The 25,449-nt window shown below is 38.4% G+C and overlaps 1 protein-coding gene across 1 annotated transcript in view; it reads right to left on the bottom strand.

The window, feature by feature from the left end:
• Positions 1-8,432: 8,432 nt before the first annotated feature.
• Positions 8,433-25,449, bottom strand: part of SHANK3 (SH3 and multiple ankyrin repeat domains 3) — a 98,276-nt gene continuing 81,259 nt past the window's right edge. Inside the window, exons 19-21 of the mRNA XM_053461792.1 lie at positions 25,195-25,300; positions 22,350-24,579; positions 8,433-10,280 (exon numbers count right to left, since the gene is read on the bottom strand). Coding sequence (XP_053317767.1) covers positions 9,752-10,280; positions 22,350-24,579; positions 25,195-25,300 — 2,865 coding nt within the window. The 3' untranslated portion in view covers positions 8,433-9,751. The remainder of the gene's footprint in view (positions 10,281-22,349; positions 24,580-25,194; positions 25,301-25,449) is intronic.

Raw genomic sequence — 25,449 nt, 5'->3', positions numbered from 1 at the left:
TACTTTTATTAAAGATTTACAAAACATATTAAACACATGGAACAAATATATTAAAATTCCAGTACTTACCCAAATTGAGAGATACTGGCAATTCTAGTGTTCATATTTGTGGCTGTTGTCCCTTAGAGTGCCAATCAACTATAACATATATGGCAGACTATAGGTGGTGGCCATATGTGGTAGGACTTTATGCCCCCCCCTGAGCATTTCTATAGTGCAATCTCCCTTACCCCTGCTTACCTAAGTCCTGTAAAATGCACATACAAGGCTTACCTTAAAACAAAGCAACTTCAAACAAGTCAGCGAGGGATAAGCAGCCCACAAACCAGAGCCACCCGAGGTGCATACTTCTGGTACTTGTGAAAATGTCTATTTTATTCCTAGTTTTTCATGTGTGCCTACCCACAACTTGCCTTTAAATAATCTCCCACAAACATAGATCCCACAGAGAAAAATGTGTCTGTACCCTTGGAACTCAAAGGGTTAAAGTTATATATATATATATATATATATATATATATATATATATTTGTATGTATTTATTTTGTGGTTTTCATTGTGGTCACCAAATATATTTCAATTTAAAGTGTTTACGGATCTGAAAAAAATCCAATATTTCAAATGGTCTCTATTGCAGATTAGGATGTTATTGTAGATTTTTTAATATTGATTTTATGACCCACTATATTACTTACCCCTGGCTTTCCATGTTAAAAGTTGGTTTAAGCTTTCCAAGTAATTTTGCATATGCACATGATTGTAGGTACATATACATAAACTATAACAGATATGAATTATTATATTTGTACATGTAGAAGATACTTAAATATAACTGTTTACCACCATCAATTTACTTAAACTGTTCTTCACAACATGTTCAAATTCATTACTTCAAACAACCAGGCGTGTGGCAGAGTCACGGTGCTTATTTATTTCAATCAGGACGCTTATATGTCCCTTTAAGTTCTTCTTGGTTATATTCTTGTTCCTCAAGCTCAGTCACCAGCTTCTAATTACATCTCCCGTTTTCTGTTATGTATTCTAACGATCTAAAGGTTTCTAACGTTTAATATTGCTTGTACTACTTTTTTCACTGTATTGTCCTTGAGTACCCAAACTGTATTTTTTGATGGTGCTTGTACAAAGCCTGGTTTCATATTGGTGTTTCTCAGACTTATTACATCCTGGAGCCAGTCTACAAAGGTGTTGGACTTTAAAGATAATTTCAAAAACATACATAGGTGACTGCGCCCCTCACACCAAGTGAGTATAAATAATGCAAATAATTCCAATTCAATGTAGCTTCAAGGAAATACTGCTCGGCTTTCATTGAATTGGTATTATTTGCATTATTTATACTCACTTGTTGTGAGGGGTCACCTATATATGTTTTTGCAGTTTTCCTTTAACAAAGTGGGGTTTTGTTCTGAGGTGTACCAGCAGCACATTCACATTAACTTATTACATTTTTTTGCTTATATAATTTTATTCTATATTGTTTATATAACTTTTTTGCGCACAACTCATTTTTATTCTAGTTTAAAGAGAATTTGTCTGCTGGGTGTCATTGGTAGTCATCCAAAAGTAAAATAAATGGACAGAACCTTAAATTTAATAAAAATCCCAGACTTCTGCTAAAGAGAGACCATTTTCTATCTTGTGCAGATACTCTTTCTAACACACTGTCTTAAATTGTCTACCTATTTAAATAGCTATAGAATGTACACCTCTATTCCATTTTACCCATGCACCATTTACCTTTAGGCTTCCCAGTGATGCTTCGGGACAGAAGTTGCCTTGAGCTTAGGTTGTGGTCATCATCACTGTAGCTACAACTCCCCATGCATCTGCAGGACAGGAAATGAGGTTGCAGGGACTGCATAGACATACATTTTCCAGTAACAGTTACTGGTTTGCACATGTTCCCCAGTTACCTATGGGCTTCATTTCATGGTGAATCTACTTAACATCTGTACCTGAAGCGCAGATGCCCAGGCACCTATAAAGCACACTATTGTGTGGCCCTTATTATAAGGGACAATGACCTATTAAAATATTAAAAATAAAACACTGACACAGGTATCATTTCTTACAAATTTATTACATCATCCAGCACACCAAATGACACTCAATGTAGGGGTAAAAGAAGAAACCCAGGTACCCCTTTATTGAGACCGCCACCACCGACATAACTACCTGATGCCAACACAAACATCAAGGAAGAATTCATAAGCCATTAAAAGGAAGTTACCTTCAGACAAACTGGCCTCATCATCACCTAGGAAGAACATCCCTAAATGACTCTGCATCCTACCCTTACCTACCCCCAGAAGGGGCAAGCCAAATACCATGCCATTAGTAACAGCCAGAAGTGGAAACATCCCAATCACTATATACTCATCTGTCAGCATTTGAAGCAAAAAACCCCATGCATCATTAGTATCCTGAAAGAGTCCTACATGTGTTGTTACATAGAATGTGTCGACAGATAAGAACCATTTGGCCCATCTAGTCTACAAATCTAAAAAAAAAATAGAGAAGGCCTGCCTAGTCTTCCCCTGACAGGAGTAATTTATGGAACCACTGCACAAAAGCCAACATCCTCGAATATCGTGTTTTCAACACGACCAAAGCTGACCTTACCAACACACAAAATATACATCATGTCATTAACTTTTCAAAACACATAGCATCCCTTAAGATCATCTCAAATACAAGGAGAGGATGTCTTCTGTATAGCATGTCCCACTTAACCTTCCTTCAAATAATGTCAATATACCATGATCTTGGAACACTCCAACAGCAACAATCAACATTCTCAGCAAAGAAACCTCCTAGAAGTTCTCTAAGTTGGTATCCCCAAACCTTACTTATCTTTGTTCCTTCCCTCATGACCAAATTTTATGAGAATTTCTTCACATTTTTGTCAAAAAACAAAAGTAAGAACACCAAATCTCACAAAGTGAAACCTATTTGTTTACACTAGCCACACTTTTGCTTGCCAGATAATCATACTGATCTTTCAATCTCTCAAGATGATCAAGTACTTTGGGACTGCTAAAAAGTAAACCTTTTTGATTACAAACATATTAGAATGTCTGCTATGTTAAACCATGCATTTGTTAAATTAAAGCAGATATGATAAACAGGGTTTTCAAGACAAGGGCAATTGTAAAGTTAGTTGGGAAGTTTTTTAAGAGGCTTTTGAACTCTTAAGTTAGATGCCAAATAGTGTAAATACAAGAAATGCTGCCACTTAAGGACAGAGGACGAGATTCTATATAAAACATCAGGGTTTCTGGGTGATTCCACGAGATTCATTATTTCACGAACCACTTTGAGTTAACTCAAAGATTAAACAACCACCAATGACATTCTATTTCATGAATGTGAGGTCAAAACCATTAAGAACATAAAAAAGTAAGCTTAATGGGCAAAAACAGCATGACAAATGTATAAACATTAGCTACCATATACATGCAGGTAATGTGCAACTTTATTTGGACATCCACCATACAATGGAGGTAGAGATGAACATATTGTGTCTATAACAGCTAAAAGATATCAGCAAATGGCATGATGTACACGAAAAATCCTAGAAGCAGCTCAGTATCAATCATCATTAAATGTTAAACAGCTCAATGTTAACATTACCATTTATTATGTGAACAGAAAATGCTCTCATAAAATACTTCTAAACCAATACATGGCCATTTTTGCATTTTCTTTTTAAATTGAAAACATTTTTTAAACATTTTTCTTTCATTAAAGCATTTTACATAGAATTAGAAATATAGTAATTAAATATTTTAACATGAAATATACCTTTGCATTGACTTATCCAATTGTATTTCTGATTTTTTTTGTCTTCCATGAAACAGTTAATAAGGCCATGCCAAATTTAATTGAAAAGTAAAAGTCGCTGCTTTGCTAGGAAACTCGTAACATATTGTGCCTCTTCTTATAATTGTCATAATGGGGGTTATGTCTAAAAAGTGATTTTATTGCAAAGCTGGAAATGTGGTCTTATCGCCATCCGAAACATGGTCAACTCAAAAGGAACATTCCATTGCTTGCTTAAGTGATATATCAATCTTCAAAATCCTCAGGGTATTTCGGTATGCAAACCGCAGTGTGATCAGGTCTTGTTATAATATTCACCTTACATTAAGGTTTTCATCTTGTCATAATAACCAGTTTCCATAATTTATATCGGCATGCAAGTGTTTTAGTGTATCAAGAACATTCTGCACCCTCCAACCATTCTAGCAGGATTACATCTTTATCTGACAAGGCTATTAAATTGACTCATCTATGTGTAATCTCTTTATTTTGAAAAATACAATAGGATATTGATATTCTAGTTGGAATATTATAATAATCGATGGCAGGTGCTTGAAACCAGAAAGAAACTTTAAAATAGCATTTTTAAAAAATAGAAATGATGCAGAGGGCAATCAACATTTTTTAATTCGACATACGATTCATGATTACTAGTAGTAGACCTTTTAGCAGGTCAACATATCAGTAGAACAATATATGTAATCAAATGTGCTTTTAACACCTCAAGAATATAATCTTCACATCTGCGACTTTCTCTGGAACCATTATGGTAGTATCAATTCTTCTAAAACGTTTGACAAACACCTGCAATTTATTTGCTCTTGAACACATGGCAACCTTTCTTCAAATGAACATAAAGAAAGAGGATTGTTTTATTCAGCCAGCAGTTTGTTTTTTTAACAATTGTCATACATTTTATGAAAAATGAAACCCACATATTTATATAATATATTAAAAACTCCTTTTTTCATTCTAGTGCTTATGGCAGATCAGAACCTTTGGAGATGTATCCTATTGGATCTGGCATTGTCAAGTACCTGTTAAATGTCAGTAGTTAGCGGAATTTGTTTGGGGGCCAGCTAGCCTACTCAATCAAGACTCTGTATACAGTTTCCCTGGTCAGCCTTAATTACCAAAAAGCTGAATGGTGGTTGTATTCTTAAAGATTTGCATTGCCCTTTTTGTTGCCTTGGAATTGTCTTTATAGGATACATAACATCATCTACACAGAATTGCCGATTAGAGGCCGGAAATCACACCCTTTCCTTAAACGCATTTGCACATTTGACATCACATGACATCCAGCATAACAGCCCATTTCTGAGGCTAAAACATGGTTTTATTGAATCTACTAGTTCTGTAAATGGCATTGGTAGTTGTGAAACAGCTAACAAAAAGGCAAAAGTAAAAAACAAAAAATGATAATGCTAATCAAAACTGTTCAGATTTTCTTTTCATGGATTGGATGTTAAAAGAACAAAAGCAGGTTGCACCTACCTTCAAAACAAAAAATATGTCAGTGAAACCAGACCTGTGCTGAAAAGTCCCCAATGTCCTAATGTTTCATATAGTATCTCGCCCCTGGCTCATTTGGGCAGTCATTGATTTGCATTTGATCACACATGTATTGTTATAATGAATCAGGAGATGTTATTTAAGCTTACCTGGATAATAATAGGCTTAGAGAAAGGTCATGAAGAACAGATATTAGGTGTAATATATCAATTTGAGCTTTTTCTAATTCTCATAAAATGCATAACTGTTCGTGCTCAATATCAATGTCTTATATCTAATTAACATATTACATTTTTTTGAATCTCCTGAAGTTTATTAAACTCGCCGGATTGAGACAGGTTTGTAATTTAGGAAATTTGTTTGAATTTATTGACTGGGCCTCTTCAAAAAGAAAATACATACGTTTGCTAGAATAATAATAAAACTGTTTCATTAGGTTTCACATATCAAGATGGTCCCATCTAAAAAAAAGAGAGCTTACTGGGTTTATAGAAAAATGTTTTCACTACTTCCCGTCATGCCCTGTGACTAGCAGCAATATTCTAATATATTTTCTTTGGTCGTATTGTCCCACTATACAATGTGATACACATGCTCCCCAACCCCATGCACTCACACTTAGTAAGCAACCATGGAATGCAGGACCCTGGAAAACCCTCTGTCACAGAGGAACATTTTCTTCTATGGCTGAATGCTCCATGTCCTCATTCACATCATTAAGAAGCTTCCCAACATCTCCCTAACTCCAGGCCTACTGTGTGCACTTCAACATATCCAATAACTGCCCAGTAGCTGTGCAGTGCTCCATGGAAAACACACACTCCATATGAAAGCCTTAAAAACATTAAGATATGAGAGGGGTAGATTAAACCACAGCCCCCTCGAATTAGCACCAGATGATATATATCCCATGGCAGAATCCCGTTCCCTCTCCAATTAGATATTAACACCCCCTCCCCTTCAAGCTTAGGCAAAGCCGGAAAAAGAAGAGAGACTGTGATGGGCTGACTTTTACAGAATAAAAAGGTGTGTGAGTGGGATTTCACTGGTGGTATATATTTATATAAAATATAGGGCATTTTAGGGCATATACATTTTAAACAGAGCATACATTTGGTTCAGACAATACAGAAACTATGAGAAACGTAGGAATATCTAAATTATTCTTTTTCTGTCAAAAAATTAATCTTCGTATCATATTTTTGGCACATTCTTTTTTCATGCTTCCAAATCATTTTCTTTATATCGTTTGCTGTTCTTTCAGAAGTAGTGGTTCATTTGTTTCACATTACTAAGAATTTCATTGTTGAAGCAGTTTGAAATTCTGTGTTTTCTTGCTTGTAAAATGCAGGGGTTTTTTTTTGTTTGTTTTCGTAAAATTTCACAGTTATATTTTCCGTCTTTCATTGCTTTCAGAGTACATTGTATTTGTCCGAATCCAAAGGTACATATTCAATTATAAATGTTTATGAGGTCAAAAAAGAATTGGTGTCAGGGTTCTTACCCCAGTCTAGCTCCCTATATATATATATATATATATATATATATATATATATATATATATATATTATAACACTTTATAGTATGGCCATGTTTTTTTTGCTTTAAGTAGAGATAAAAACATTCAATAACATATAACAAAGGTTATTTATGTACCTGTTATAAAAAAAAACTGTTATAAAAAAGAATATTTGCCCACATGGCTGATTTGCTATAACTTGCAATGATTTCTCAATTATATTTATCTTTTAATATATTTTCCAGTATGTGTCATTGGTTTCCAAAATCATAATTTCATTATCATCTATCATCATGGTATTAAATTTTAATACCAGGAGCATTCTTTCCTTATCTGTCTTAAGATGGTTTTGATGATGTGATATATATGCTTCTTAACTGAATACAATGATTGGATATAAAGTATGTTATTGCTGTTTTAGCATTCAGTTATATACCTTTTACCCTTTAGGTTGGTGCGGTCTATGTGGCTATGGCGTTCCTGATATACTTTTTTTATTTACTGAACTATTTAGAAAGCAGATCTCTTTCTGTGTATTTATGCTCTCTATAAGATGAATTAGGGTTGTCTACTGGTGTTCACGCTAATACAGGAAGTTTCTAAAAATTAGAACCTCTCACTTCCAGTAGCATCCAGAAAAATGTGGGTGTTCTGCACTTCATCGTTTGTCAGACTGGTTTCCATAGGAACCTCATACTGCTGATGCATCTTCTGCGTACTGATTCAGCAATATTACACAAAGATGACGCAGACCAAATGCTTATGTATAGGAAAAAAGGGTTTGCTGTCATGGAAACCTGTTCACTCTAGAACTATAAGGGAGGTGTTGCAAACATGGTCCTATACGTGCCTCTCTTTTTGAGTGTCCTGTCTTTCATGTGGAAACCTGTGGCCTTAATTACCTGGCTCAGTGACATTCCTCTGTCAAGCAGGTATCTGGATTTAAAGCCCTGTTCGTGAGGCTCCATTGGTGTGTAGGGATTGGGCTATAGTGATCCAGTCAGAGAAGCAGCAGCTATTGCGCCATCTTGTAGGCTGTAAATTCTTCTGCTCTGAGGGCAGCTTGTTTAACACAGTCAGAGGGTCTTGTCTAAGCTCCACAATGGCGATAAGGCACTGCAGGAAATGGGATAACATCAGATTGCTTCTCTCCACTAGGGACCTGAAGCGATTATCATGGCAATAAGGCACACCGGATCCAGGTTGGTCACCCTCGGGTAATCCATCCTCAGGTGCACAGGGACACAGTACATGAGAGGACCCAGCCGGCTCCGTGATCCTCCCTCCTCTGCAGCCAATGATCCCAAACTGATGGCGATTTGCAAGATAATGCAGGAAACAGCGCACCATACATGTTTATATAACGTATGACCTGGGGGTATCACTGTACTGGGAGGGAGGCTTAGAGTGGGGTTTTTCAAGGTGATGTATATTTGAAGGAAGAGTAAAGGGTGGATCTATTCTTTCTCCGGCTAAGCCATAAAAAGCAAGGTAGGAAGTGATAAAATAATTGCTAAACCTGAACACCAAAATAGACAAAAAACAAACAAAAATACTGGAACATTTCAGCATTACTTACAAATTAAACTAAAACCATATATCCAAATATAATTTCAAGAAACTGAACTGTCCAACCCACAAGACTGATTTAACCAAATTTATCTAGAAAAGCCCACCTCACCATTAGTAGAAACGGAAACCCCATATGTTAAAAATACCATGAAACCAAGCAAACGTATCCCAGGATGAGTAGACAAAGCTCCCACTTTGTAACATGAATGTCTCAGTTTTAATTCATTATGTGCAGATAAATATTAAATAATTGAGACTCTTTAAAATTACAAAAAGGAAAAGGTGACCCCTGTAAGGTGTAACCCAAATGAAAAAAAATGTATGTCCCATTCTAAATAATGCTGGTGGCATGGTGAGGGGTTTATTGTAAGAACACTTATAACCTATAATTAAGAACAAAAACAGAAAAAAAAACAGAAAAACATAAAGAACTTCCCAACCCCTGGATGAGGCAGAGCGGGACTCTCAGAGACCTCAGTACATCCCCAGATCTGCTGTATATAAAAAGTCCAGTGAGAGGGTTTTGTGTATATAGATATATATAGATATATATATATGAGATATATAGGTAAAGTCATTTTTTCTTTCAAATATATAGCTAATTAAAAAGATGCATAAAAAGCGTCCCACAGTGGCGGTGGCTGGAACCTGCGGCCTCTTCCAGCCCAATCCATGGATTTCTCTCCAGGACTTGTCAGATCTTGGTATGGGAGGATTGCAGCTCAACCCCGTTCCCCTGCAGGCTGATATCGTTCTCTGACTGTGATCTCTTTGTTCCAAAGATTTAAAAAATTGGCATTAACACACAGTGGCCTGGCCTGGGACCCTGTGACTGATCCCAACTCCCCTGCATGGCATAGAGAGAGAGAAGTGGGATCAATTACTGGGCCCCACTGCACCACGCAAGGAGAGGAGTAGATCTGATGTAAAGCTGCAGTGCAAATGTGTATTTGTGTGTGATATTAGCCATTACGCATCAGTTACTGAGTGTGTCAGTGTTTGAGTATCAGTGTGAGTCAAAGTGAGAGTATCTGCATGGGACAGGCTGAGTGTGATCACACTTGCACATGTTATAGTAACAGTATGGGTGTGTGAACCACAATGTGTCTCCCTGCTTGCGTTATCAGGGCTTTGAGTTTCTGTAAGGCAATGAGTTTGCCCTGGATGTTCAGGGCAATATGAGTCTTCACATTCTGTATGCTTAATGCAGTGTTTGTCCTGGTGTGTGTGTAAAGTGATTCCTCCCCCCGCAGCGGTGCGGAGTTGCCCTCCCAGAGGATGGGACCGCAGCTCCTGGCCGGGTCAGCTGGTGCTCAGCTGGCGAAGGGCACGCTCGATGTTCATGCGATGGCCCACACGAGTAACCCCCAGCTCTACAAAATCATCCTTGGTGAGTGCTGGTAAATGAGAGCCCTCTATTTCGTTGTCCTGGAACTTTAGTCGGTGCTCAGATAGGTTCAAACTCTCCAGCCAGTCACCTACATCATACTTATTCCAGAGCGAAAGGGGCTTCTGCAGGAATGGGCGAGACGTGTGCATTGGATGCCCAGAGGAAGGGGAGGGTGAGCGGCTCCGGGCACTGACACTCCGTACCACAAAGCGCACTTCCTTGGGCTCATGAGGAACTGAGAGACTGGAGGACTTCAGGATTGTGGGGGGAGTGAGAGTATAAGAGCGTGCCCCTCCAAGGGGATCCACCCTCTCAGAAGTGGAAGGAACAGGGCTAGGTGCCCTTCGGGTCAGGGGGTGTCGGCTCCCGGGGCGCACGGTGTAGGATGCTCCATAGCTGCGTTGGGAAATAGTGTGCAGCTCTCCGAGACTGCTGAACAAGCTGTGTTGGGGAGAGAAACAATATAAGGAGGGGGGAAGAGACAGAATAAAGAACATAAGGGGAAAAAAGAGAAAACAATGAGGAACCAAATGGTAAAATACAAGGTTGTAAGACAAAAAGAGAGGAAAGGATTAAAAAGATGCACGTAGCAATGGCAAAGAGGAAAGGAGGTAGCCCGATGATGTAAACAGAAAGGCAGCAGGAAAATAAAATGAAAACAGAAATATATGGTAGGAAGGAAGAGTAGGGAACACAGTGAAAGCAGAAGGCAGAAAGAAAGCTATGAGTTAAATATAATCTACATTTTGTGATAACGTAACTCACAAACAATACTAATGTGCTAACCTTACAGGAATAACTGAAGGGTACTTACTTGTGGGTGACACTAGAGCTAAAAGGGTGGAGCAAGGAAGGTGTGAGATGATCGAGATAAGATAATGGATGTTAGTGAAGCAAGAGAGAGCTGTGGTAGTCTTGTGACAGTTACTAAACGGCAGTATGAGTTTGAGTTTGAACAGTGGAAGTGGTGCTTTTGGAAGGTGTAAGATTGTAATCTTAGAAGTGCTGGTCATATGGACACATATGCCACCAATCAAACTCAGAACACAGATGGCAATTACACCAGCTACACATCCATAAGACACATGGGTATCAAATATCTCCTGTGGCCATATGTACCTAGTACAGCAACCAATTTTCCTCTTGTCACACAGGTGAAAAATGTTTATGAAGCCATCAACACCTGTAATACATCTACAAATCTATACACAACCCTAGCAGAACCTACATGTGGCATGCGTGTAATTAGCGAATTGGTAATAAAAATGTTTTCCCACCAAAGGAATTAGAAGAAATACAAATCCACTCTGTAACACATCTTACAGCATGTAAACATGTAATGAGTGGGAGGTGCAATATGGAAATGATGTGACAGTCAAACATTATTTATTTTCTAGATTATTGAGAGTAACAAATTATGATATAGGTGTAGCTATCTCGGAGGCTCATATGTTTGTCCTAAACGGATTACCTAAACATCTGGAATCTAACCTATATGTGGCTTTCCCTTTCTTTGTTTCCCTAGTAACAAGTAGAAAACGGTATACGGAATGGATGTTTGCACATACCACCATTTAGTAACTGTGAGCCAATGTAAAAGAGAAGTGAATAGGAAGGCAGCAGATTTATATCAGTTACACAAAAGCAATGGTTATTCCAGTCTAACATACACCCGGGACCTTTCATGACTTATCTTCAGAAATAAAATGAACAGCACTTAACTAAGTAAGTTTATTCGCATAATGAGGGAGGCACCAACTGGACACAGCCTGCATATATCTTGCAAGGGAACTGTTAATGAAGTAACAATCTGCAATTAATGAAGCTGCCTATGAGGAGGAGGGATTAAGGGAAAAACCAGACCATTCTCCAAAATTAATTGTTTGATATTCTACCTTGCTTAATTTCATAAAACAGGAAAAGGTGACACACACACACACAGACAGAGCCTGCCATTAAGGGGTGGATGCATGCAAAGACTTACACAATGTGCCAAAACTCCAAACATCTGAGTGTCTTAGATAGGTCGACATCATGCAATATGAGCAGATAGGAAGGAAGATGGTGAAAAAAGTAAGAGAAGGGGCAGAGACAGAGAAGGAATGGAAGAAAACAGGGGAAATGCAGAAAAATAGAGTTGATCAAAATTGCAGAGATAGGTTAGAGGAAAGATTAAGTGAGGGATGGGATGGGAGAGAGAAATGTTAACATTGCAGCATCCAGAACAGATAAATAATTACAGACTCCTCTTGGCATCAGAGGAGTTATACACAAAGTACACAAGGCAAGATGGTTCGTGAAAAGCAAACATACACATCTTGCCTCATCTAGCCACTTCACTGTGTTAAAAGTATTTAACAGTCAGGGGCCAGTATTCATGATATATATATATATACACTGTATGGCAAAGCTGACCATTACACCAATGAGGACCTTTATGAAGTCCCCATCAAGACACAATGCTACGCTTCCAACTTTGTGGGAAAGTTTGAGGAAGGCCCTTTTCTACTCCAGCACGACTGTGCCGCAGTGCACAAAGCAAGGTCATGGTTGGATGAGTTTGGTGTGGAAGAACTTGACTGGCCCGCACAGAGACCATAGTTTAACACCATCAAACACCTCTGGGATGAACTGGGATTTATCTCCAGCACTGTATCTAACCTAATTGCTTGAGGTCATACTTCTGAAATCAACATACATCCTCACCTGATAATACATATATATATAAATGGATTTTTATATGTTAGTATAGTAGGAATTAATACATTTAAAATATTGTTTTCCTTTTATGTCCTTTAGGGTCCAAACCTATTGTACTACCTTCCTAAGTTTTGGGTGTATCACAATGTTCTACTGCCCCATTACAAACATGTCTATAGCAACAGTAAATACAAATAAAAAGCATTATTCTACTAAATGTTTTTCTCAGTTACATAAAAAGTCTATCAATGATAACACAAGGCATGCCAAGTTGCTTATGCTTATAGGACCTCTTTTCTTCTTGCACATGAGACGTATAAATCTCTGAGGTACTGAAAGCTCATATGACTTTACATCTTATTCTATGTTGGTATCAACAACATAGGTATCAGCTTCAACTAAAGACTCGATTTTAAGTTTTTTGAATTTTTTGGATAATATTGGTATAGTCATTTTTCTATCAAAAACTCATCAAGAACCCTTGCCCCCTAGCCATGCCTCTGACACCCATTCCTATAACCAATTGAAACATTAGGAGAAAGCATTGGCTACAAAATCTATTAGAACAATTTGTTCAATGTAATTCTTAAAACTTATTATGATGATGTAAGTGTGAGGCTGTTTGTATGTAAACGGAACACCTGCTGCATTCATACATTCTGCGGATAAGGACATCTCCCTAGTAACAATCCCTGTACTCTGACAACCTGAGTCACTATTAAGTATATATTTGCAATTATAAAAATAAGATGTAATTATTTTGTATCTGAGCTAACAATCCAAATGTCAAATGATACTTTACATGAATTGTGAATGCACTTGGTGAATATGTGCTAACGAACTAGACACATCTGAGCTAACCAACTGCATATTAATGATTGCTCTTTATCTGTGCTAACGATGCGTGTACTTGTTTAATGATCTGCATGCTGCAATTAGAATGTGCTGATGCTCATTTACTAAAATGTCAGCAGCATGACACAAAAAAATCACATGAATCCTTTTAAAACTGAATTTCAGATCATGCAAACCTATGTAGAATGAATGCAGTAACATTGAAAAAAAATAATAAAAAATCTGAATGTGTGTAGTAGCATGAGAAATATATTTAATAATGCTTTCATCAATATGATTTCAACTTTGTTTCATTCATTTAATTTCAACTACCACGGAGTAAAACCATTAAACAATCTCTTACTTACACTGTGTGCTATGCAAACAAATTGAACTAATAAGCGATTATGCCATGTCACATTGGGCTGGATTTAAAGCTAGAGATAAATCTATCACAATGCTTTCACTGACTACAATAAAAAAGAGAAATAAAATAGTAATATTATTTCACAGCTTGTGTTTTGTGTTTATTTTTTCTATTATCTATCCAAGGATTTCTATTACATGACATGATAGATTTATCTTCAGAGTAGAAGCAGTCAAATATGATTAAAAAATACCCTAAATATGTGCAAAAACTGGTGCTAAATTATTTATACCTTAAAATACATTAACAACGCCTTACTAAAAACATCTGAAATATATATATATATATATATATATATGTATATATAAACTTCTGACATATATATATATATATATATATATATATATTAACAGGATGGAGTGCATTATTAATTAAGATGCTATTTAAACTGGCAGAACCTGAGTCTGCTGATTAACTTGTTTAGTGTATCTTCCCCGTGGATAATAAAGTTCTGGTTGTAAACAGTATATATTCTGTTTATTCAATTCGTTTTGGTCTGGTATTTAATATGTGTAAATACAGATTTTCCATGTATGTTTGATACGTGTGAAACATCGTTCCTCGAGTTGACATAATGTCTTTCGCCATAAATCAGTCTATTCTGCTTTCGCAATCAATAGCAAGGGCTGGACTAGAACACTAGGACAGTTGGCAGGATTCAGGTGGACCATTGTGTTGGCTGTGTCAGGTGAAAAATAGCTGAAAGCATACTCTTTGACAGTGCTGATGGGCATGGTATGCAGTACCGGTAGTGTACCAAGTCAGTCTTATCAGTTTATGCTGTCTCCGCTGTCTCGTCAGTGACAGTGCTGTCAACAACAAAATATAAAATAATGAATATAAGATGATAAGACATGTCTGTGCTAGAATCAGGTATGGTATTTGCGGCAGAGCTCTATATATAGTCTTCTGCTGCAATCTCATTTTTAATGCGGTATGTCTGTTTGTACAATCTTTAAACAGCTTGTATTTTGGCTGTAGTACGGTAGCCTTAGTACTGTATCCATCTGCATTAGAGTATTGCTTTACCTCCTTAACACTGGTTTCTGTACTCTAAGAGCATTCATCTAATGGTGAGAAAACAAACAAGACAGATATGTAGATACTTCAGTGGCTGGATTCTGACATTTAAAAGCGCTTGTCTGTCAGTGCTACAGAATATAAGGATTTTATATAAATAAATGTAACGAGTGCCAAACCCACTATTTAATTGGTTGCTATGGTGCATTGTAACAGAATCACTTTCTATACGTGATCCCCCACTCGTATTTTCACCAGCTATATCAGAATGTCAGATGTCAAATGCCAGTGTGTTAGCAATACCTAAAATTTTAAAATGTTAATAAAAAACGCTACATTCTCAATACCTTGGTTGACATTGTACTTGATGTGTGTTACCTTTTTCCTTAGTTTTCACAAATATAAATGTCTAAAGAACGCTGTTTTTGCAGTGATGGCAGTTGCGTATTGGGATTCATTGAGTTCACTGTCACAAACATTTTAGTAATAGCCCTGAAAGATGCCCATAAACTTGTCATGAAGGCATAGATTTAGTTATAGTTGAGTAAGGTCATCCACATTCTCTTTGTCTACATTTTTGGATGACAATGTATTAACGGGCCATCGAGTGTCTGCTGTCTACATGCCACAATAGGGGGCATGCAGCTATATCATTTATTATGTCTATCAGTTTAGAGTATATCAGGGGGATACAATTCTTAATAATCCTCGGACACTTTTCTGTTCTTTTTCACTTCTCTAACTGTCTCACTCTTAAAGAAAGTACAATAACATAATTGTATCATTCTGTAGCCAATTCCATTCTGCTTATTTAACACAGCCAGGAAAAAATATTTTTTAAATATTTTATCTGAAAAAAGTGAGAGAGTGAAAGAGCAAAAAAGGTATGAGGCAGCAAGGTGTTCTATACAGACTCTAAAACCAGCACGATAAATAAAACTATTAAATGATGGTTGTATTTGCTTATTCTCTACTAATTTGTCAGTAAAGATACTTTATGCTAAACCTGATACTTTTCTGTTAGTGCTTCCAGATCCAAAGAAAGTAAGTCTAAAACAAAGTACCGCATGGTGACATCTCGTTTTTGGGTTATTAAGCTAAAAGTCACAATAATGCAAAGTCTCAATTATACAGCTATCAACAGGCCATAATATTATTATGTATTCATTTATATAGTATCATCATATTCCATAGTGGTATACACTGGGGAAAAGGACATTATGATACATATGATTACATATGGTTATTATTAATCCTGCAATGACCAATGACGTGCCATTGTCGTCATTGGTCGTTAACTGATCGTTTTTCTGTGACATGCCTGGCACACCATGGCATTAAATTAGCTTAAAAAGCGATCTAAGATTGCTTTCTTCACTTAAACAGGGTTACTGTAATGCCTTGATGTTGAGGATTTCAGCAACACCAAAATCTGTAGCAGGGACGCCGCGTGGGCCCTCCTCGGGGGACTCAATACCCGCCATATAAAATATGACAGTGGGCGTCTGTTTTAAATTAGCTTAGGGGGCGATCCTCATGGAATGTGTCAGAAAGATGTGCTGATAATTAAAATTATATATATTATTATATATTAAATATGTATTAGGTAGATGTTGGATATAAAGTTAATATATCCTAACACTTCAAATCTAAATAAATACATGTAATGTGTGAGGTGGGCAAAAACACATTTTTAAATTACTATAAAAATGCATTCAGCCAAAACAGAGCAATTTTGCTGCTTCTGTTCATCCAGTTTATCATGAATAATTCCAGTGGACTGATAAATAATGCTTATCTGTGTAAAAATACTGTATGCTAAATGATGCAAGAAAATCCAGCCACTGGGAATTATGCCCCATTAACCTCCGTTCTATTCACAAAGCCGCACACACCAGCAGCTTTAATGCACAATACGCCAGAATTCACTGATCGGCTACATCCAAAGAATTAATAGAGACGTGAAATATCAGGCACCAAGACTAAAACACTCTTAAAAAATGTCCTTTAAAAACTGGTTATGTTAGGTAGCAATAATTCCTAACAAACCAAACTATTCTGTAAACATAAAACCAGTAAAACATACTAGATATCCATTTTTTTAAAAATTGTTCTTTATAAACGTCTCTCATTTTCTATTTACTTGATTAGTGTAATATGAACTTCAATTTATGCAACTACTTTAAAATGTGGATTCACACAAACCTTAATTTATTGTACTGGTACATTTCACTGACTCCAGCGAAGATTATAGGTGGGTGGATACAATCAGTACGATAAGATAATTCAAGACTATGGATAAGATACCATTTACTATTTCTGTACAGAGGGCACACTGAGTTATCCAAGGTAACGCTGTGAGATATCGTACATAAATTATATAAAACAGGTATTCTTAAAAGGACACGGGTACCTACTTTTTAATCTCAAATATATATATATTTTAAAAATATATTTTAATATGCATCTGATATTCCATGTACGGCACAGGAACTCAATTTTTTTTGTTTCCTTTTAATTGTAAGAAGAATAAACTGGCTATTAAGTCAACACGTTTCTGTCTTCTTTCCATTTTTAATCATTAATGTTACGCATGTTCCTCTTTGGTAACATGCTTAGACATCTTTGTTTTGGTGCTTCTTTTACACCATAGAAGGTATGCATCCAGGATCTGATTCCATATCCTGACTATTTAAGGAACTTGATTCTCATTGAGAGATAACAACAACTTCTGTTTATGGATGCGAAAAGCATGTGAAGAAAGCGTATAGTACACATTGGCTAACAGGAATATATTGTGCTTGCTATGAGGGATAGTCCCACTTTGATATACTAACCCCTCTGTCATTCCTTCCTTCTCCAATGTCCCTCTTTTCCAAAAGGAGGTAAAATATAGTGTACTTTTCATTGTACAATGTATGTGTTGGTAGTTCTTTTGTTTGATTTGTAAAGAGGGGATAGATCCAACTTATACAAATGTCTAAAATTATATAGACATTTTGTAGAATTTTAACCAAATTCCACTACAGAAAGCAGACTCAACTACTGGACTATGGAATCCAACCACATGGAAAAGCAGGTTTTGCTGTAGCTGTTTAACAGGAAGTTCAGAGGCAAAAAAGCACATTTGTTGTCCAGGTTTCTGAATCGCATTGTGATACGGGTTCCAGCAATCTGTTACATGACTGCAAACACAAGCCAGGAGCAGTCACAAATTCAAACCTCACACTGAGCCAAAAGATACGCATTTTTATAAAAATGAACAGGGGGCATACCCTTCTTTAAATGTAAATTCTTTGTGGTTTATGAATTCTTACTATTAAGTCAAATGGAAATAATCTTTATGCTTTGATCCACATAAACTATTATAACCATATGGTTAAGGAATGTTTGGTGCCTTTTTGGCAGAGTCAATGACTAAAAGCTGACTTTTAGGCTATTGTCTGCCAAACTGTTGTGGCCAAAGAACACAAAGAGCTACATAGTACAATTGTCATTAGTTTGCTCTTCACCTGCGGAAAAATAATACTAATGCACTAGTGATACTTGTAGCAGGCATTTTTTATTCTACGTATCTAACACTGAACTGTCACAGAATTAAAGAAAGATTGTTTTTTCACTAATCTAATATCCATCTTGTGCTTCCACCACTTTTTTCTAATCCTTCATTAGTTTGGAACATCATCTGAATTCATTAATTAATTAATTAAATGCCCCAAAACACCAGTGTACCATTTTATTTACAATATATATTTTGTCATTTAGGGTGAGTGTATAAGAGCTTTTGTTTTGTATCTTAGGGAACAAATCCTCTAAAATTAAACTTCTAAGAGGAACCCGAGTATTGATTTTGGCCAATCCAGTTTTTGTATTGGCTTTTCTGGAGATCCCATAAAATCTGTCTTAGTTTTTCATGTTAGAACTACTTTTTTTGTTATTTGTTGTTCTAATTGCAATAAACCTTTAAAGAAAAAAATACTGTGCCAGCAGCCCCCAGCCAGCAGCCCCCAGCCAGCAGCCCAGTGTCACACAAGCAGAGATACCCTGTGCAGGTAGATGGATCTTTATGCATGGATAATGTATATAAGGGCAAGTAACTATGCCTTTGCAATATATCTGCTACCAAGCTGCACTACAGTTCAAAGGTTTGGGTTTGAAAAAAAAGCAAATGGATCAGAAATAAAAGTTTAAAAGGTTAATTGATCATTAGAAGACCCTTTTGCAATTATGTTAGCACAGCTAGAATGTTTCTTGTTTTCCAGCTTTGTAGCCCCAAACTTTTGAACTGTAGTGTAAATATTTATTTTTTTATAATGTGCTGTCTGATAACTTGGTTAATGTTGGGCATTCAAGGGACAGTTTAGTGCCCTCTAGGGCCCTACAATAGGAGAATACACATCAAAGTACTTTAATATGCATTCTTTACAAGGAAGGAATGGAAAACAAAGCCACTTACTGCAGCTCCAGAGCTTTACAGTACTATGCTCACTGTGTTCCACAATTTTTGCCAGTTTAAACTAGCCAACCACTTGCAAGAAAGTAGTCCCTTTAAAATCAGTGGCAGTGCTTCATAGGAGCTCTTAGGCTTGGTTTCCATTGGGGTTTTTTTTGCTAAAAACGCCTATAAAAACGCCAATAGCGCCACCTGGCGTTTTTTTGTGAAAAACGCATGCAGCCAGATGTTAGCTGTAATTCAATAGGAAATCGCAAAATGCCATTTCCACTTGGCGTTTTTCTGTTTGGCGTTTTTTCAGTCCTCTTTGGCGTTTTTCTGCTTTTTTGGGCTCTGTGGCAGTTTTTCAAAACTGCAGCATGTTGACACTCTGGCGTTTTTTGCAAGAAATCTTGGCTTTTTTTCTCCAATAGAAGTCTATGGGAGAGAAAAAACGCCATGAAAAAGCCATGTGGGTTTATTGCCTTGGCGTTTTTTATGGCGTTTTTTCCACAGTTACAATGCAGAGGATGGACCCAGTATCTGTGTGTCCTACGAGAAATAGGCTGAAAACAAACAGTTTCACACAAAACAAAGTCCTGGACTGGTTCATATTGAATTTTACACCATTTGGAACAAACATGCCATTACAAACAAACATACGCGACCGGATCCTGCGTGCCAAAAGCAACAGCAAACAATTTGCACTATCATTTGGGGCCAATCTTCCCAGAGGAGCAGACATTCGGAATAAAGCATGCCTTACAAACCACAGAAAAGAGACAAAAGGGTCTACCAAGTAAATGACATCAGGAGAGGGCAGAAAAACTGCCTAAAAAACTGCCTAAGGTCAAAAAAAGCAATTTCCACAGAAAGGCTAAAACGCCAGAAAAAACTGCAGAAAAAAACGCCAAAACGCAGGTAAATGCAGTGGCAGTTTTCTTGGCAGTTTTCCTGGCGTTTTTCATCAAGAAAAAAACGCCGGACAAAAACCCAAGTGGAAACCTAGCCTTACACAAGCAAGCACTGAGCCTGGCTGGAAGCAAGTATAGCACTGGTAAGCAAGAGATGTGTCTGTAAAACATACCTCCTGCAAGTGCACAGTGCAAATGCATTTAAGGGGATTCTGATGAATATCTCAATACATTTCACTGGAAAGAAATGATCATTTAAAAAAGGTTTTTTTATATGATGGTTCCCTTGTTTGTCTGTGGTCCCTTCCATGTCCCCTTCCATGTCCCCTTAAATATGTTTCCTGGGGATGCAATTGAGTGGGAATTTGTAAACCTACCTTGCATTTTATACTGGCTGTCTACTGTATGAATGAAAAGTATGAGAGTTGTAAAAGATTGTAGAGTATTGTAAAAAAAATATCCTATTGAGCTTAATTATGCAAATATATATAAATTGTATATATTTAAAGAGTGTTGCCACAAGCCAACAGGAAAACAAGGACACTTCTAGCTGTGTAACGTAATTGCAAAAGGGTTTTCTAACGATCAATTAGCCTTTTAAACGTAATCTTAAATCAGTGAACATAACGTGCCATTGGAATACAGGAGTGATGGTTGCTGATAGAGGTCCTCTGTACACCTATGAAGATATTACACTAAAATCAGCTGTTTCCAACTACAATCGTTATTTAGAACATTAGCAAAACATATACAAAGATGAAGACACACAACAAGAAGAATCTTCGTGTTTGTCTTTGTCTACTAACCTCCCTGGTCCCTTCCCCTTCTAGCCTAACTATGGTCTCCCCGTTACAAGAGTTAAAGGTCCGTACAAGCGTCTCTACCGGTCAAGTTGCGGCACCAGTGACTCTATTGGTCGCCAGCAGGGGGTTCGTCTGCCATCAACCAGTGAAGTAAAGGTGAAGTACAGGCGCCAAAGCTGCTGCACAGTGTGTACCGCGTTAACCCTTTATTAATCCCTTCTACAAAAAACGAAGGAAAAAAACAGACACGAAGAATGTTCACGAATATTCAAACGAACACAGGAACGGGTGAATATTTGTGGAATACGAAGATTCTGCCCCCCCCCCAAAGATGAACACGAAGACAAACACGAAGAGTTGGTCAGCGCCCAAGTCTAATCTAAACCATATTTCCTGCGTATAAGGTGCTGACATGAAGTTGGGGGGGATTAGCCTAAACAATGCAAAAACATAATGTGTTTCACTGTGATAACAAATGTGAGAAAGAGCTAGAGAGAGATAGCTGTGTATCTCTATGGTAAAGGCTGTCAGTGATATTTTTTTATGTTAAGATGCTGAGATCTACTTTTTTAACGCTGTAGCAGACACTATGAGAGATTGCCGCATACCTCTATGATAACAAATGGGGAAGAGCTGTATTGTTTTTTTAAGTGAAACATGTCTGTATATCTCTGATCTATTATGCAACATAACTCCATAAATCAGTGATACAGGTTGAGATACAGCTGTATGTCTCAGTAATATTGACTTTAAGAGATAAGTGCTTGTGCCAGTGACAGATTGCATGACAATATAGTATTCTTCTATGTGAGATGCTTCCGAGATAGCTGTATATTTCAGTCATTGCGATTATGAGAGAAAGCTGTATATCTCATGTCATCATAAAAGATAGCTATACATCTTAGTGATGACTGTGAGCTATAGTGTTGTGTTGAAGTGCAGAGGAAAAAGAAGATAAACGCATTGCAGTAGGTGATAATTTTGAACACTGAAACATTGCATTTCCAGACTGACATTTAAAGATTTCAGCGTAATCAAATGTTCTACTAGTAAGAAAGGGAATGTAAGTTAGCTGAAGTTTAGAAAATGTGGTTAGCTCAGTTTCTATAGTAATAAACAAGATTAGAGGATGGAAAACAGTGACACAAGAGGCACAATGAAAAGGCTGGGGCATACATTCTAGGAAGTGTTTGCATTTAGAGGAGAGAAGATGTAGTTATATGTAATAATCACTTCCTAGCCTAACACTCATACTCACAATCCTGTTCTAAAACAGCTTTTTTTAGTTAACCAGAGCAGGACCCTCTTTCCACATCTATAGCTTCATTGCTTGGCCAAAATGAATCCCTACTTACTCATAGACCAGAGCCACATTCTTACCGAGCAGCCACCACTGGTGATTTCTTTCCAGGGTCCAATCCTGGTATTGATGGCTCCTCTCCCAATGAGCGAGTGTCTTTGTTCAGTAGCTGGAGTCGGGAACTGATTTCCCCTATCACTGACGGTTTTTCTATCTCCACAGGGCCCCCATGGGAAAGGGGCCGGCTCTCCACCGGATCTCCCCACAGCTTGGATCTTCTCTGAAAGAGGTAGCGCGGACGGCCAGCTGCAAGTTGCTGCTGGGCAATGAGCTCACTGTCCGAGGACTGCTTGAGCAGGGGGTCCCTGAAAGTCACGGTGCCCTTCATCAGTTGAGACTTGAGTTTGGGCTTTGGAGGCACAGGTGGCTTCTCGAGTATAAAAGTTTGACCGTCGGCGTACGAGGTGTAGGTGTCAGTTGGCTCCCCACTCTCTGAGGATAGAGTGGACATGCTGGACACAGTAGAAATGGTGCTCGTGGTCTCCAGATGGTGGTCACTCGAGCTCCTCGTGTCTACTTCTTCCACACCTGAATCTGTAGCTGACTCTGGGTGGGGGATTGGAGCATCAGAGGGCTTCCCTGAGGGTGACAGACTGCTGGTTTGCTTGGCAGGTGGCACAGCCAAAGTACCAGGCCGAGTCAGTTGGCTGATGGGGGTGCCAGGTTTGGTGACCAGAACTCCATTGGCAAAAGCATCGGGGGGAGGCAACAGTCCAATTTTAGCCAGCTCTTCTCTGGTTTCCTCATCACTGGAGGACAGCATGGCAGGTGGCAAATTGCCTCCAAAAGGATCTACTTCCTCCTCTGAGCTTCCTTGTCCAAGCGTCTTGTCAGAAGAGGAACTCGAAGGGGCCTTCTCTTCTGTATCAGCGGGTTGTGCAGCCTGTTTCTGGTCAGTAGCAGGTGGTGGTTCCTGTTCTTTATCATCGGTCCCATTGCTGGTAGCATGAACCATTATGAGCCCTGCTGTCTTCTGTTGAGAGGTGTCTACTATGCTTAGGATCATAGGTTTCCTCTCTTCTACCTTGCTTTCTGGTCTCTCTGGACTTTTCTCTGCTCTACCCTCCCCTTCCCTCCTTAGTGGGGTTCCCCAGTGGCTTTTCACAGGAGCCCCTGAAGGGCTGTAAATTGGAGATGCAGATCCTTCCAACGCCATTCCCATCTCCCCCTCTTTGGTTTGAATTTCCAGGAAGAGTGGAGGAGCTCTGTCTGACTCTGGGCTCCTCACAGGAGTAGGTGTCCTTGGAGGAGGGGGAGAGGGTGCCTGGGCAGAAAGTGCACGCTCCCTTGCGGCCAGCGCAAGTGCAAGGGGAGAGTTGGGATCAAGGGGCTTGCCAGTCAAAGGGTGAATAAAGGTGGAATGTGCGCTACTGTACATGAGAGACTTGAGTGAAGAACCTGGGGATGGTAGGAGAACATCACGACTACCCAACAATCGCTCATCAACAGAACGTGAAGGTTGCAAAGAGGGGAGATCTGGGGAAGGAGGTGTGCCCTCCAATGCTCCGACCGAGAGGAAGACTGTGGATTTACGCTTCTCATCCAGCCGTCGCTCACGTTCCTTCATTACACCAGCCAGTGCAGTTGCAAAAGGGCTACCAAGGGGTTCATGGTGAGCAGTTCCTAAATTTATCATGCTCTGTCTTGGGCTGCGACGAGATGGTGAGGGATCTCGTGAAAATCCTCCTGCCATGGCTAATGCTGCTCGTTCCTGGGCATCTTCTACTTGAAGCTGCTTCACAAGGGGACTCTTTTTGCGCTGAGGCTTCATTGGTGCAAAGAGGCCCATGTTAGCATAAGGATTATCCACAGCCCGACTTCTTCTTTTCAGTTTTTCTGGAGGGGTAGGAGATGGGCCAGGTCGAGGAATACTTGTAGGTTCCACAGGGAGATGGGAGGTATCCTGAAGGATGATCATGGACCGAGCACGTTTTTGACGATCAGGAGGAGGAAGGGCACGATCCATGCTTAGTAGCTCTGCAGATCCCATTCCATGTGGAAGCCCGTGAAGCCTGGCTTCAAAACCTGGTTTAAAGCTGGAATGAACAGTATCATACCCTCTGCCAGGAGGAGGGGGTGGGGAGAAAGCTGGGGGTGGCCCAGTATCAAAATAATAGGGTGAAGGTGGTGGGGGAGCAGCCTTTTGAGGGGGTGGTGGTATCCCAGGTCCTTCTCTTAATGAATCCTGCATGGAGGTGCTGCGTGGGAAACGCCCATCGAGAAAGGAGTCTGAAAACTTCTCATCTTCACCTAAGCAGACAAGTATTTAATTAATATCTAGCCAAATGGAGCAAACATATTATCATGACTCTGCAATAATAACTTACACATATACTTGGAACATTGGAAAAATAGAGCAAAATTCGGCTCTATATATCTGCTGTACCTATATGTGATCTATTACATGATTTCTCACTATAAACATCCTGTATAGATGAGTTCTTAAGACAAATATTAACTGCAATATAAACCTTTTAAGATAGCTGCCCTGTTATTATGCTGTACCACTGTTGTGGGGATATCTATATATTTCGGCATAACCCTACTGTACATATAATTGATCCGTTACAGACACCCTACAACTGCCCCATTCCTATCACTTCTCTATAGTACCTTCAACACAGTAACTGCTATACACCTAGCATGTAACAAGAAGAGTACCTTAAATCAAGTAATGTACTCATTATTAGAACCCCAAAACTGTATCATCTCTCTGTTACAGTAGCCCTAAGTCTATGGCTGTCCTACATCTCCCAATGTTCCATTACCATACCTTATATAGATCATATTTTCGTGTGCTGTAATTGCTTTGATCCTATTAATGGACTTTGTAAATGAACAGGAATCAGTGTCATGCTTTCTTACCCACAGACTTTGTTCGGGACATTCCATGATGCAGGGAAACATGAGTTTTTTCCGAGGGGATATGGGATATTGAACGTTGAGGAATTCCCTGTCTTTCTAACAATGACTGTAAACAAGAAAAGAGCACAAACATAATTTTAACAATCACCTACATGCACACAGAGACTAAGCCATTGCTCTCACACTGGAAGTAAACATACATATTGTTCCTCACCATATGGCACATGCACAAAGGTATTCTGACTACCTAAAAGT

The sequence above is a fragment of the Spea bombifrons genome, chromosome 4 (genome assembly GCF_027358695.1).
Source record: "Spea bombifrons isolate aSpeBom1 chromosome 4, aSpeBom1.2.pri, whole genome shotgun sequence".
In the NCBI taxonomy this organism is placed as follows: Eukaryota; Metazoa; Chordata; class Amphibia; order Anura; family Pelobatidae; genus Spea; species Spea bombifrons.
The sequence above is the reverse complement of the archived record's forward strand: the minus strand, read 5'-3'. Positions and strand labels throughout refer to the sequence as shown.